This window comes from Neophocaena asiaeorientalis, unplaced genomic scaffold, assembly GCF_003031525.2.
Source record: "Neophocaena asiaeorientalis asiaeorientalis breed wild unplaced genomic scaffold, Neophocaena_asiaeorientalis_V1.1 scaffold332, whole genome shotgun sequence".
NCBI classification, from domain to species: domain Eukaryota; kingdom Metazoa; phylum Chordata; class Mammalia; order Artiodactyla; family Phocoenidae; genus Neophocaena; species Neophocaena asiaeorientalis.
Window position 1 is genome coordinate 6,570,840 of NW_020173111.1, and position 13,846 is coordinate 6,584,685.

General features: G+C 36.4%; 1 protein-coding gene across 2 annotated transcripts in view; it reads left to right on the forward strand.

Moving 5' to 3' along the window:
- PDCD6IP (programmed cell death 6 interacting protein) overlaps positions 1 to 13,846 on the forward strand; it is a 62,403-nt gene that overhangs the window by 33,081 nt on the left and 15,476 nt on the right. For both annotated transcript variants that reach the window (XM_024743441.1, XM_024743442.1), the window contains exons 8-12: positions 311 to 533; positions 2,083 to 2,206; positions 4,239 to 4,416; positions 8,738 to 8,849; positions 9,957 to 10,126. In XM_024743441.1, coding sequence (XP_024599209.1) covers positions 311 to 533; positions 2,083 to 2,206; positions 4,239 to 4,416; positions 8,738 to 8,849; positions 9,957 to 10,126 — 807 coding nt within the window. The remainder of the gene's footprint in view (positions 1 to 310; positions 534 to 2,082; positions 2,207 to 4,238; positions 4,417 to 8,737; positions 8,850 to 9,956; positions 10,127 to 13,846) is intronic.

Sequence of the window (13,846 nt, forward strand, 5' to 3'; positions counted from 1 at the left end):
TAATAGCTCGTCCTTTGGGTACAGAAATACCCAACAGCCAGAGCCAGCTTTCCTCAATGTCAGTTTATAGTTTTGATTTCTTTTATTTTCTTGGTAATTCATTCATGTCTTTAAAGGGATATCTGCTCTGTATTATTCTTCATTTTTGATATTTTGGTATTTTGTGATGGGAGAATTTCTAGGCTGTTCTGTTGACCACACTTATAGTAATGCCAATCCTCAAAGATTTTTTTAAGAAAACAGTGCTTGGATACCTGGTTGAAAAAAAGAAAGAAAATATTCTCTCTTTTTCTTTTTACATTTTAACTAGCATGCGGCAGAATTGATTAAAACAGTGGCATCTCGCTATGATGAATATGTCAATGTGAAAGAATTTTCTGACAAAATCAACCGTGCCCTTACTGCAGCAAAGAAGGATAATGACTTCATTTATCATGATCGAGTTCCAGACCTTAAAGATCTAGACCCTATTGGCAAAGCCACACTTGTGAAATCTACGCCAGTCAGTGTACCCATCAGCCAGAAATTCACTGGTATGTCAAACTGTTCAGAGGCACTTTAATCTTATTTATATTTTCTGCAGTTTAATCTACTTTTTGTAGCTAAAATCACATAATTGGTGATTGTGTGTTTGAATATAATTTGCTTTCATGTTGTTCAAAGTGAATATGAGAATAAAAATTACAGTGAAATTTTAAGATGGAAAGTAAATGGTAGTAAAGCATGAAGTATATATACAACAGAGTCAGAAAACTTGAAACTGTGTCTGAGTAATGATAACGACCTCAGTGAGCATTTGTCTTTATGTTAACATTTGTTATTTAAGATTCTGCTAATAAAAATAAACATACATAAATATGACTTTAAACATATAAACTTCTGGAGTCATGGTTGTATCAAATGTTATAGTATCCTTGAATATTGTAGGTATATGCAATATTATGGTAGCCTCTAGCTGAGATGCCAAGGATAATATTCTAAGTTATTGGGTGGTTATTTTACAGTTGGCCATCTGTATCTATAGTTCCACAGCCATGAATGCAAGCAACTGCTGATTGAAAAATATTCACATACAACATTTCCAGAAAGTTCCAAAAAGCAAAACTTGAATTTGCCATCCTCTGGCAACTATTTACATAGCATTTACATTGTATTAAATATCATAAGTAAGCTAGAAATGATTTAAAGTGTTTGGGAGGATATGTGTAGGTTATATGCAAATACTGTGCCTTTTGTGTGTGTGTGTGTGTGTGTGTGTGTGTGTGTGTGTTACGCGGGCCTCTCACTCTTGTGGCCTCTCCCACTGTGGAGCACAGGCTCCGGATGCGCAGGCTCAGCGGCCATGGCTCACGGGCCCAGCCGCTCTGCGGCATGTGGGATCCTCCCGGACCGGGGCACGAACCCGTGTCCCCTGCATCGGCAGGCGGACTCTCAACCACTGTACCACCAGGGAAGCCCCTGTGCCATTTTTTATAAGGGACTTGGGCATCCACGGATTTGGTATCTGCTGGGGGTCCTGGAACCAATCCCCCCAGATACCAAGGGATAACTGTACTTATTTCTATTTAACAAAGTGTCTACCATGTACCAGAAACTCTTTTCAGCACTTTCCAAATATTAGCTCATTTATTTCTCAGAACAACTCCATGAGACAGGTACTATTATTATCCCCATTTGACTGATAAGGATACTGATGCAGAGTGGTTATGTCATTTACCCAAGGTTACAGAACCAGGAAGTGGTAGAGCTGGAAACCATAGCACTGTGCTCCACTCAGTTTCATCAACAAATAAGCATTGTTTTCTCCTGTGTAGATCTTCACCAAAGATCCTTTAAACTTAATGACTAACACATCTTTAAAAGCTAAGAAAATTAAGTACAAAGAAAAAGCTTTCGTTATCATTGTCCACGAATATGGTGATCTAAAAATTCTCTTCATCGTATTTTCAATAGTGATTCAGTTTTGTTCTTTAAATATCTGTAGACTTTTAATGTGAATATTGGAAAGGAAATATGAGTAGTCACTTTACAGTTTGAGTTTTTGTCTTAAAATTTTCTTGAAATTTTAATTCCTAATTTTAGATCTGTTTGAGAAGATGGTTCCTGTGTCAGTGCAGCAGTCTTTGGCTGCCTGCGGTCAGAGGAAAGCTGATTTAGTTAACAGATCAATTGCTCAAATGAGAGAAGCCACCACTTTGGCAAATGGGTCAGTAGAGCTTAACTTTCATAAATTTATCTCTAAAGTTCTGATGTTTCCTGATTGATTATTTATGAACGTTGTAGTTTTCTGAGCTCAGAGCTGAATGTCAAGGATATTTGAAATAACAAATACACACACATTTCTTGGGGACACTATATTTACTGAACCCTGGCAAATATATTATAGTTGGAAGAAATTTAATTACTGAAACAAAGTGAAAATATTTGACCACTAATTTGTATTTTAGGGGATATTTTTTTGAGGGAAATGTGAAGTAGAACTGAACTTTCAAAGTTAAGATACATGTACGTTCAGTATTCTGAAACAGTTTTTGTTTTTGGTGGATTGAAGCTAAGAAAATAATACGTTGTTTTAAAAAATATATTAAGTATAATTTTCACACAATAAAATACACCCATTTTAAGTGTATAGTTCAGTTCTTTTTGATAAATATGTATACCCATGTAACTACCAGCATCATGATCAAGATAGAGAACATATCCATCACCCTAAAAAATTCCCTCATGCTTTTCCATTCAATTCCTCCTCCTCTACCCTCTAGCCACTTCTGATCTGCTCCTTGTCACCATAGGTTAGTTTTACCTTTTATACAATTTACTATAAATGTAATCATTATAGCATGTGCAATATGTACATGATGTATATAGTATATTATATACAGTAAATAGTACATTATATATGATATATATTGATCGTACATTATATACAGTGTATAGTATTGCTACAGTATGTATAATATGCAATACTTGCAGTATGCACAGCATATAACAGTATATATTAAAAATGTGTTGGGCTTCTTTCACTTAGCATAATCTATGTTTTATGCATCAGTTTGATTCTTTTTATTACTGAGCAGTATTCCTTTTTATGGTTAAATAGTTTGTTAATTCTTTCACCTTTTAATGGACGTTTCAGTTGTTATGAACATTGATGTACAGATTTTTGTGTGGACATGTTTTATTTCTCTTGCATAAGTAACCTAGGATTAGAATTGCTGAGTTGTATGGTTAGTGTATGTTTAACTTCGCATGAAATGTCCAGATGGTTTTCCAAAGTCATTGTTCCTGCACTGTGTGAGAAATGCACTTGCTCTGCATCCTCATCAGAACTTAGGATTGTCAATCTCTTTAATTTTAGCCATTTTAGTGTTTGTGTAGCAGTATCTCATAGTGGTTTAATTTTCATTCCCCTGATGACTGACGATGTTGAGCAACTCTTCATGTGCTTATTAGCCATTCATATATCTTTGTGAAGTGTCTGTTGAAATCTTTTTGCTCATTTTTAGAAACTTGAGTTTTTCTTCTTAATAATTTTTAAAGAGTTCTTTACATATTTTAGAGGCAAGTCCTTTATCAGAAATGTTACTGAGAATTTTTTCCTAGTCTTGTTTGCTTTTTCATGTTTTTAATTTTGATGAATGCATAGGTTTTGACCTCATTTTACCTTTTCCAGTGAGAAAGCAACATAAGTTTACTCCAACATCCCCTCCATTTTGTAAATGAAATAATAGAATAATAGTTATTGTGCCACAAAACAGAACAGATGAAGATGCTGTGTTAATACATAGACCAACTATGTACTCTTGAAATTTTGCTTAGATGATATGAAATTATAACCATTTTGTGTATTACTTCTGTTTTGTCACTGACAGTATAACAATCAGGAGTGTGATAAAAGATTGCATTTTCAAAATAGAATTTTTGACTTTTAATTACTTAGACTGAAAGAAGTTAAATTTACCTGTGAGCCAAAGGTATCTAGTATATTTTAATGCATATTTCTTACCTTTTAGCTTTCAGTTCTGAACTGTGAACCTAACTTAACTCTTTAATGATTTTGTTTTAATTTTATCATCACTGATTTTCTGTTTTTCCTCTATTTTTGCTTTATGTTTCCATTGACAGGGCTTACCCACTTTTTTGGAGTGCTAACTCTGCTGCTATTGATTTGGATACAGGATATCAGTGTTTTAAAGGAGGATTAGACCTCTAGATGACATACTATCTCATTTTTTCAGGGTGTTAGCTTCACTTAATCTTCCAGCAGCAATTGAAGATATATCTGGAGATACTGTACCTCAGTCTATACTGACTAAGTCCACATCTGTGATTGAACAGGGAGGCATCCAGACTGTTGATCAGTTGATCAAAGAGCTACCTGAACTTCTACAAAGAAATAGAGAAATCCTAGATGAGGTATGTTTTAAGAGATTTGCTTTTCAAGCAAAAACTTTTCAGCCCCATGGTATCCAGCAGGGATTAGGACTCAAGGCTTCTTCCTATTGGGTTTCACAAGGTAGCACTCATCATTTAGGTGACTTTGCTGTGGCCCAGACAGAGTCTGCTCTTCAGCCTCAAGAGGAATTCTGAGTGAGTGAAAATGGGGTCATATGTGTCTTAAGGGTATATAAATGCACATTACTGAAACTCGTACGACCATTGTGTAAAACTAGTATACTGTGAGAAATTACTGTCACACAAACTGTTCACAATTAATGATTTTTTTTTTCCTATGAAAGATTAGGTCTCTGGTGAGCAACGAATCAGACTAAGGAAGTTAGGCTATCAAATGTTTTATAAGCCGACTATACCTATCTTTTAGTAGAAAGGAGATTTTATCAATAAGAATGGAACACTCAAGTTTTTGGCTAAAGACAACTATTTGCCAATGTTATTCTCCTTTTACTGTGCTTTCACCTCTTTCCCCTAATTGATACATTTGTTTCTTTAGCTATAAATATATTCAGGCTGGTTATTTTGGCTTTTGTCAGTTTAGGAGTCACATCTTTTTTAGGTGACTTCTGTTCTCAGTGCTTTAATTCATATTTTGATCTTTCAGTTAACTATCAGAGGATGTTGTATTTACATCATATCCAAGTACTTTGGGGGCAGAGATGACAGTGTGAACCTTGAGGATAAGAATATATACCTTCCAGGGTTATTTAAAGGATTAACTAAAATAAAACAAATATTAATGTGAAAAAAAGCTCATCTCATAATTAAGGAAAAACTGGCTTTATTAGTGTATATGATATGTCTGTTGTCTGCCTATCTTAATATGAAGTATTTTTATTTATTTTATTTGATGTTCCTAACAGCCTTATGAGTCAGAGTCACTGTTATTCTGTCAGTTGTACTTGGAGAGTCTCATTTTAAGTAAGTTGTTAGTTGTGAAGCTGATACTGTTTTTGAGTGTTTATCTCTGTGGTTGCAAATTTAATTTTAGTCTTGATTTTGAGAAAATTTAAAGTGTCCACTAATTTATTTTTTAAATGATAAATTTATCTTGCTTGGGAGCTGTTGGGCCTTTTCCATCTTAGATTCATGGATTCTGTTTCTTCAGTTACTCTTTTTTCCTCCATTCTCCTAATGAATTCCTGTTAGATTGATTGTGGTGCTTCTGGGTCAGTTCTTCACATCTCTCTCTCTTTTTTTTTAAAAAAATAATTAATTAATTTGACTGCACTGGGTCTTAGCTGCAGCACTCGGGATCTTTGTTGCCACCTGCGAGATCTTCATTGCGGCATGCAGGATCTTGTTCCCTGACCAGGGATCAAACCCAGGCCCCCTGCATTGGGAGCATGGAGAGTTAACCATTGGGCCGCCAGGGAAGTCCCACACCTCTTAAAGTTTCTATTACGTTTTCTCTTTGTGCTCTTGTTCTGTCTGGGAGGTTGTCTCAGGCTAGCCATCCAGCTTATTAATTGGCTGTTTAGCTGTGCCTTATTGTTTGTTCCCCCATATTTTTCATTTCCAAGATGCCTGATTGGTTCTTTTAATAAATCACCTATATTAATCTCACAACTACATGTGTCTTTTTTTTTTGAGATAAAGTTCACATAACATAAAAGTTCACCATTTTAACCTCTTTAGACTTTTAGTACATTCACAGTATTGTGTGAGCACCAACACAATCTGATTTCAGAACATTTTCATCACCCCCAAAAGAAAGCCTGTACCCATTAACTCCTCATGGAGTTGAGTCACTCATTCTCCCTTTCCCCTTGCTCTTGGCAACCACAAATCTAATCTCGATTTCTATAGATTTATTTATTCTGGACATTTCAGATAAACGGAATCATGCCTTTGGAGTGTTTTTGTCATACAAGGGTGTTGGATTTTGTCAAATATTTTTTCTGTATCTCGATGATTATATGGGTTTTTTCCCCTTCATTTTACTAATACAGAGTATTACATTAATTGATTCTTAGATGTGAACCACCCTTGTATTCCTAGTATATCCCACTTTGTCATGGTGTAGAATCCATTTTTTTTTTTTTTTTTTTGGGGATGTGGAGCACAGGCTCCGGACACGCAGGCCCAGCGGCCATGGCTCACAGGCCCAGCCGCTCCACGGCACGCGGGATCCTCCCTGACCGGGGCACGAACCCGCGTCCCCCGCATCGGCAGGCAGATTCCCAACCACTGCGCCACCAGGGAAGCCCTAGAATCCTTTTAATGTGCTGCTGGATTTGGTTTGGTAGTATTTTGTTGAGCATTTTGCATTTATATTCATAAAGGATATTGGTCTGTAGTTTTCTGGTTGTGTCTTTGACTTTCAACTTGTGTGTCCTTGTGGTTGTGTCTTTTGTAAATGGCGCATAGTAAGGTTTTTCCTTTTCTTTTAGTTTGACAATCTTCATCTCTGTTTGTAGAGGGTTAAATCCGTATATATTAGCTGTGATTATTCATATATTTGGAATCATGTTCTTCTATATTTTGTATTTTCTACTTGTCTCACTCTTTTGATTTCCTTCTTTTTTTGTCCCTCCTCACCCTTACGTTTTCCTGGTTTTATTGAGTTTCCTCCATTTCTTTCTTTTTTCTTTTCTTTTTAACAGCAAGGAAGTTGTACACTTATTTTTCTTCTTTAAAGTTCATTGTGATGTGTCTGGGTGTGGGTTTATTTTCATTTAAATTGCTTGATATTCTGTTGGATCCAGTGAATTTGAGGAGTTGTGTCTTTCATCCATCCCAGAAAGTTCTTAGTTTTCACTTCTTTCAATATTGCTTTTTCCCTATTCTCATTATTATCTCTTTCTGGATCTCTGATGTTGAATCTTCTCCCTTTATTTTCCAGGTCTTTTAACCACTTGTATTTTCTGTTGCTCTGTGCTTCATCTTGTGTGATTTCTTCTGGTCAGTCTTACAGTTCACTGGTTCTCTTCAGTTATATCTCAGCAGTTTTTAACTATCCATTAACTTCCTAACTTTTTCATTTTATTTTTTTCATTTCCAGAAATTTTATTTGGTTCTTTTTCAATTCTTTTCATTCTCTTTCTCCTGTCATACTTTTATCTCTTATTCTAAATGTAGTAAATATATTTATTTTATTTTCTTTATTTTATCATCTTAGTATCTGTGGCCTTCGTGGTTTGGTTTCATGATTTGTTATTTTTGCTGATATTTTGCTAATTGTGGTTTGTTCCTCTTATTTCAGTGTTTTTTGTTTTGTTTTTGTTTTGTTTTGGTGTGTTCCTGTATTTTAAGACTGTCAATTTGGAGGGTTTTTTCTTTTTTTTTTTTCTTTGTGGTTAATCTTTTACTCTGAAATTCATCTTAGGACTTTGTGTCACACAGGTTTTATGATTTTCAGTTCTAAGTTCCCTTCTCTTGGGCAGTTTTCCTTTTTAAAAATTTGTCCACCGAGAGTCACCCATTTGGAAGTGACCCAGTTTGAGGGAAGATTGTGCCCTTGATCTAACCTCCTCCTCTTATTAACTCCACCTGTGTTTCTTGTCTCCTATTCATGTTCTGTTAAATTCACACTCTAAGCCATTAGAGAATGTGTAGGAGGTGAACTATGGACAGTAGGCCAGTTCTACCTTGTGGCCTGTTTTTATATGGTTCACTCGTTAAGGATGACTTTTACCACTTCTAGAGAATTGTAAAAAAAAAAAAAAAAAAAAAAAAAGGAGAAGAATATTTGACAGAAACTATAGTCCATAGAGCCTAAAATATTTACCCTAATGTTTGACACAAAAGTTTGCAGACCTCTGCTCTAAGCTATCAGGAATTAGCAGATACCATTGACTGGATTAGCACTTGTGTTTCAGGTGCTCTACTATCCTGTCCTCTCAGCTATGCATTAGAAAGGCATTTTTTTATATGTTAATTTTCAGTTTGTTGTATTGGGAGTGAAGTCTAAATCTTTTATTTTCATGAATTAATCAATTTTCTCTGTTTTGTTTATGGCTTCAGTGGTCTAAAGGCTATTTGTTTTAATCTTAAAAACATCTTTGTTCAAAGTAGTCTTGGTACATGGATGTGCATAATCTCTTAGTCTTCTTAATTTTACTCAGTAAGGTAATGGCTAACCTAGTCTTAAGTTTTTACAAGATTTTTTGTTAAATATAACTTGGGTTTCTGCAACAGAAATTATTGTACTAATTTATATTCTAACCAGTACTGTAGGAGCTCACTAATTCTCACCTGTATTGAGTATGATCATTTAAAAACTGTTTTAAATTTTTTACACCAGAAATATTTCATTGTTGCTTTACCTTCTTTTTAAAAGTCATTAAGACTGTTGGATGAAGAAGAAACAACTGACAATGATTTAAGAGCAAAATTCAAGGAACGCTGGCAAAGGACGCCATCCAATGAACTCTATAAGCCCTTAAGAGCAGGTAAGAATGTGCATAAATGACTTTGACTTGAGTAAGTTCTCAGTTTGGATCTACGTTTTTTGCTTGATTGAAGTAGGCTCTGATGTAAACGTGTTTTTATTGAAACTGCTATTATGAAAATCCAGGTGTTTTTCTTCAGTTCCGTGTAAGACAAAAAATAACAAAGGTAATCGACGTTCATTATGAGAAGTTCGAATTCTTAAGAAAGTAAAAATTGAAATGATCCTGTAATACTCATTTCCTATTCCAGGCTCTATGCATATTTTAAAAACATAAATGAGATTATATTATATATATGGTTTTGTAATTTCATTTCACTTAGTAGTGGGTAGTAAAAGATGAGGTTTTAACAGTTAACCTGAAACCAAATTGTTTTTTTTTTTTTGCGGTACGCGGGCCTCTCACCGTTGTGGCCTCTCCTGCTGCGGAGCACAGGCTCCAGACGCGCAGGCTCAGCGGCCATGGCTCACGGGCCCAGCCGCTCCGCGGCATGTGGGATCCTCCCGGACTGGGGCACGAACCCACGTCCCCTGCATCGGCAGGCGGACTCTCAACCACTGCGCTACCAGGGAAGCCCCAAATTGTTATTTTTAAGACTTTGAATATTAAGATTTTGTGCTTGTTAATATAAATGATGTCTAGACTTGTTTTATTTCTCTGTAAAAGTAATTAATACTATTGAGATTTTTCTAAAAATATATCCGCCTTTCTTTTAAGTCAGATTTAAGGAGTGATCCTTTGAGAGAGGAATACTTTTGAAGTAAGTTGTAACAATTTTTGGAGTAAATGTTATCTTTCTATATTCACACGTTGTAGGAAAAGATTAGACTAATGTCGATGGGCTTTTATTTGGTGGACAGTAACCGCAAATGTATTTTAAGATATAACTGTGCTTTTGCTTTATAATTGATTTTGTCATTTTTCCAAAACCGAAAATGCAAAGACTAATAGGAGCTCAGTTTCTGTTATCTAGTGAATTGGGACTTATCGAAGGGGGAAACAAGTAAAGTTGGAGAACAGAATTAAAAGTACAACCAGCTTATATACATTACTGTTAAAATCAGTACTGTGCTCTGGTAACTTTTTTTTTTTTTTTTCCCTCCACAGAGGGAAGCAACTTCAGAACTGTTTTGGATAAAGCTGTGCAAGCAGATGGACAGGTGAAAGAGCGTTACCAGGCTCACCGGGACACCATTGCACTTCTGTGTAAGCCGGAGCTGGAGCTGAATGCTGCCATCCCGTCTGCTAACCCAGCAAAGACCATGCAGGGCAGCGAGGTGAGGACATGCATTTTGATGTGGGTGATCATCTGCTTATGAAAACTATGTTCAAGTCATTATATACAATGAATTACCAATTTTTTTTCTTACTGTCATCTTTTTAAAAATGCTGATGTACATTGAGGTGGTTGTTTAGAGTAGCATGATATATATACCGTGTAAAAAGTAATTATATTAATAATACTACTGTCCTGTAGTAATAATTTCCATTTATTGAATGCCTCCTATGAACTGGGTACTGTATTCTAGGTACCTCATATGTTCACAGGTTTAATTCAAATTTTATAAAAGGGAGAGGCTTGGAAGTATAGGAACTTCCTTGAAGTGGAAGGACTGGATTGGCCAGATACTCTTCTGACCACAGATTCTTTGTTTCTTACATCATTCTATACCACCTTCCACCATATTCCACTGGGAGTACCTCTGAAGGGAAAGTTGTCAAGGTGTGCTTGTTAATCTAATAAATGGATAACGTCATCATGACATTTCTACTGGTGACAGGAAGGAGAAAATCAGTAGTGGGGCGTGTGATTCGCTAAGTCCCAAAAGGGGAGTGTGGGCTGAACACTGTGAAGTTGTGTAGGCGAAGAGGAGACCCGAAGCACACAGGAAAATAAGCCAAAGGGCAAGAGATAGCGCTGAAAACTTATTGAAAAAGGTGAATTTCCTGGAATAGTAGATCTCAGAAGTTATCACTGTCATTCCTTATTTGTCTTTGCACAGAAATGTTTCATGTATTTACTCAGCCAAGACTTAATGGATAGCTACTGTGTAAGGCACTATGCTAGATGCACATAATAACCAGCCTTTACCTTCAATTCACGATCCAGTGTGGAAGATGAGACGTATACAAGGATTACTGTAATACAGGGTAGAAATTGAAAAGTGTCGCAACTATACTGTGAGAATTTAGGTGACGAAGTAGTTATGTTTCAGCATTTGGAGCTCCTTAAGCTTAGGAGGCTTAAGAAATTGGCACTTTATGAGAACAGTAGACAGGCAGGAAAGTGGACATGTGTAGGATCCGAGAAGATTGAGTGAGTGGGTGTGTCCAGAGCGGTTTCTGAGGTTCTGTGGAAGCAGCCCCCAAAGTGAAGAGAAGACGGCGCTGGTGGATGGGCACAGAGCCTGCGTCTCAAGGCGGGTGCCTGAAGGAACAGTGACTGTCAGTTAGATGCTTTGAGGACGTGGGGGAGAAAAGGAAGGTGGTTAGAAGATTAACTTGTGAAGAACAGAGCCTGCAGACCCATAGAACAGCAACACTTTCTGGCCCCTTTTTATTTTAGAAAAAAACATTTCTGTTTAGTATCCTCGTTTTTTCTTTTTAGTGTCACATGCATGACTCAGAACTTATAGGGCTTTTGTCCTTTTATTCTCCTGCTTTCTATAGAAAAGCAAAAATGGTTCTTGCTAAGCAAAATCAGAATGAGCATGTACTGATATGTTATTTTATTCAGTAATAGCTGCTTTGTTAATTCACAGTGGTGTTACATAGGGGAAGAAAACTTTTATAGTCAATATGAAGTTATTTTACTGAAACTAGATTTTCTGCATAGAGGTAATCAGCAATTTTCAATGTTCTAAATATTCATTCATCATGTGCCTTTATCAGAAGAGGCAAACATCATGTGTTTATTAAAGCTATTTCAGATAGTTGTCATCGTAGTTGGTGACACATTAGCCAGAGTTTTTATGAGAAAAACTCAAGCATTTGAATTGCTGATTATTAAAGTGATACAAAGTACATGTTTTATTAAGAGGTCCAAGCATAACAGGTAGGGCTGTTTTTTTCTTTCATTATGAACAGGCCAACTAACTAGTTATTTGTCTTTGTTCTGTTTGGGCATCTGGTTTTAGGTACTTAGAGGATCTTCGTTTTTATACTGTAAGAGACAGTCATGTATTTCAAGATAATAGTGTTCCTGACTTTCAGCTTTGTTTACTAGACTATTTTTTAAGACCAATTCTGCATATTCCTATTTCTCCCCCAGCTTTATTTCACTTGGCTACTTAAACATTTTCTAACTTTTGTTAGACATAACTTATAGAGAGGAAAATGACCTTTCTTACTCTCCTAATAGCCAAGCAACCTTCACATAGGGTCATAGTCATGGTTGAGTTTCCGTTATCAGTTTAAATATGCCAACAGATAAAACTATTGCAGCCTTTTCAAATTTATATGCTGTTACATACCCCCAATACAAAATGTGTCACATAGTTACAGAAATAGTTATAATTCAGCAAAATAAGGGATACTTAATTCTTGGTCTGTTCCTTGTTGTTACTCTGTTCTTGTCTGAGTGCTCAGATGCCTAAGCCTCTTTAGTCCTCAACGCACATGAAGTATAGAGTTAAACCATGAAACCTAACTAACAGTTAATAATAATGGCTACTACTGACTGAACACTTAGCCTATGTTAGAAATTACATTGAGCACTTTATATGGATTGTTTCAGTCTTTACAACAGTCCTGACATATAGGTACTATTATTATTCTTGTTTTGCAGATGAGAAAATTGAGTTTTCCAGGTAAACTGCCCTTGGTTATACAGTAACTAAGCCCATTATATTCACTAAGGGAGTGTAGTCAGAGTTGAAGTATTTTTTTCTATGTCATCATATTTCACTTTGCTAGACAACCAGTTTCATTTGTTTCTGTATTCACAATTTGATTTAATTTTGTGTTTTGGATGTGTAAAAGAATGTTCATGATTCAAAAGGTTCATGCAGAGAAATCTCACCCCTTTTTCTACCTTCTTCCCATCTGCTCTATGTAAGAACAATATTGGTTAGTTTTTGGTTTGTGCTTAGTGCTTTTATTTTTGTGAAAAATACATATGCACACAGATACATATCATATATTATGTGTGTGTATAGCTTTTATATTCTGATTTCGCTTCTCACTCAAAATGCGACATACCATACATAACGCTTTTGTACCTTTTTTCATTTAACAATATGTCCTGGAAGTCATTTGGAAGCAAGACTTTGCTCCACTTTGTCTAACATCAAATTCTACTAATCCCTTTAATAGACTTTGCCATGTCCATCCAGGTATGATTCTTTCTCCTCTTCCTTCCTTTTAAGAGTGTCTGTGGTTTGATGCTTCTTGGGCCTCTAAGACCATTTCTTTGCACTGCTCTGCATGTTAAGAGAGTGAATTTAAGATAGGAAGGACACTTAGGAGATACGGTGGTAACAGAGGCCAAAATATAGAAGAAACTTGAGACTTTTCCTCAGGGCTTTGGTTTTCACATGGGAAGGTCGCTCTGGACCCTCTTGTCAGGGAGCTAACTAAGGCCGTGGACTGAAGAGCCGGACAGAGCTTCTTAGAAACAGGCAGTAGGTGAGCAGATCCTTTGGAGCTGGAAGTGCTGCTGGTAAGAAGAGGTGTAGGTGGGGTTCATGGATGGCCCCTTCTTCCTTTGTCTTTCCCCACTTTCTTTCTATAAGCATCCCTGGGGCAAGCAGAACAGAGGGCTTGGGGTTGCTGTTCTCCCCTCTGGTCCTAGCAGAAGTGTGAAGAGATGTGAGTGAAAGGGGGCAGCTCATGTGTGGCCTTAGAGGGCGCTTGAACACTCTAACACTGTTACTACAACGGGGTGTTTATGAATCATGTGGGTGTTAGAGACTGCCTGGACCGAGTAAGAGGCAGAACTCATGATGCGAAGAGAGATGCAGAACCCGCCCACTCTTTCTCTCCCAGGATATAAAAGA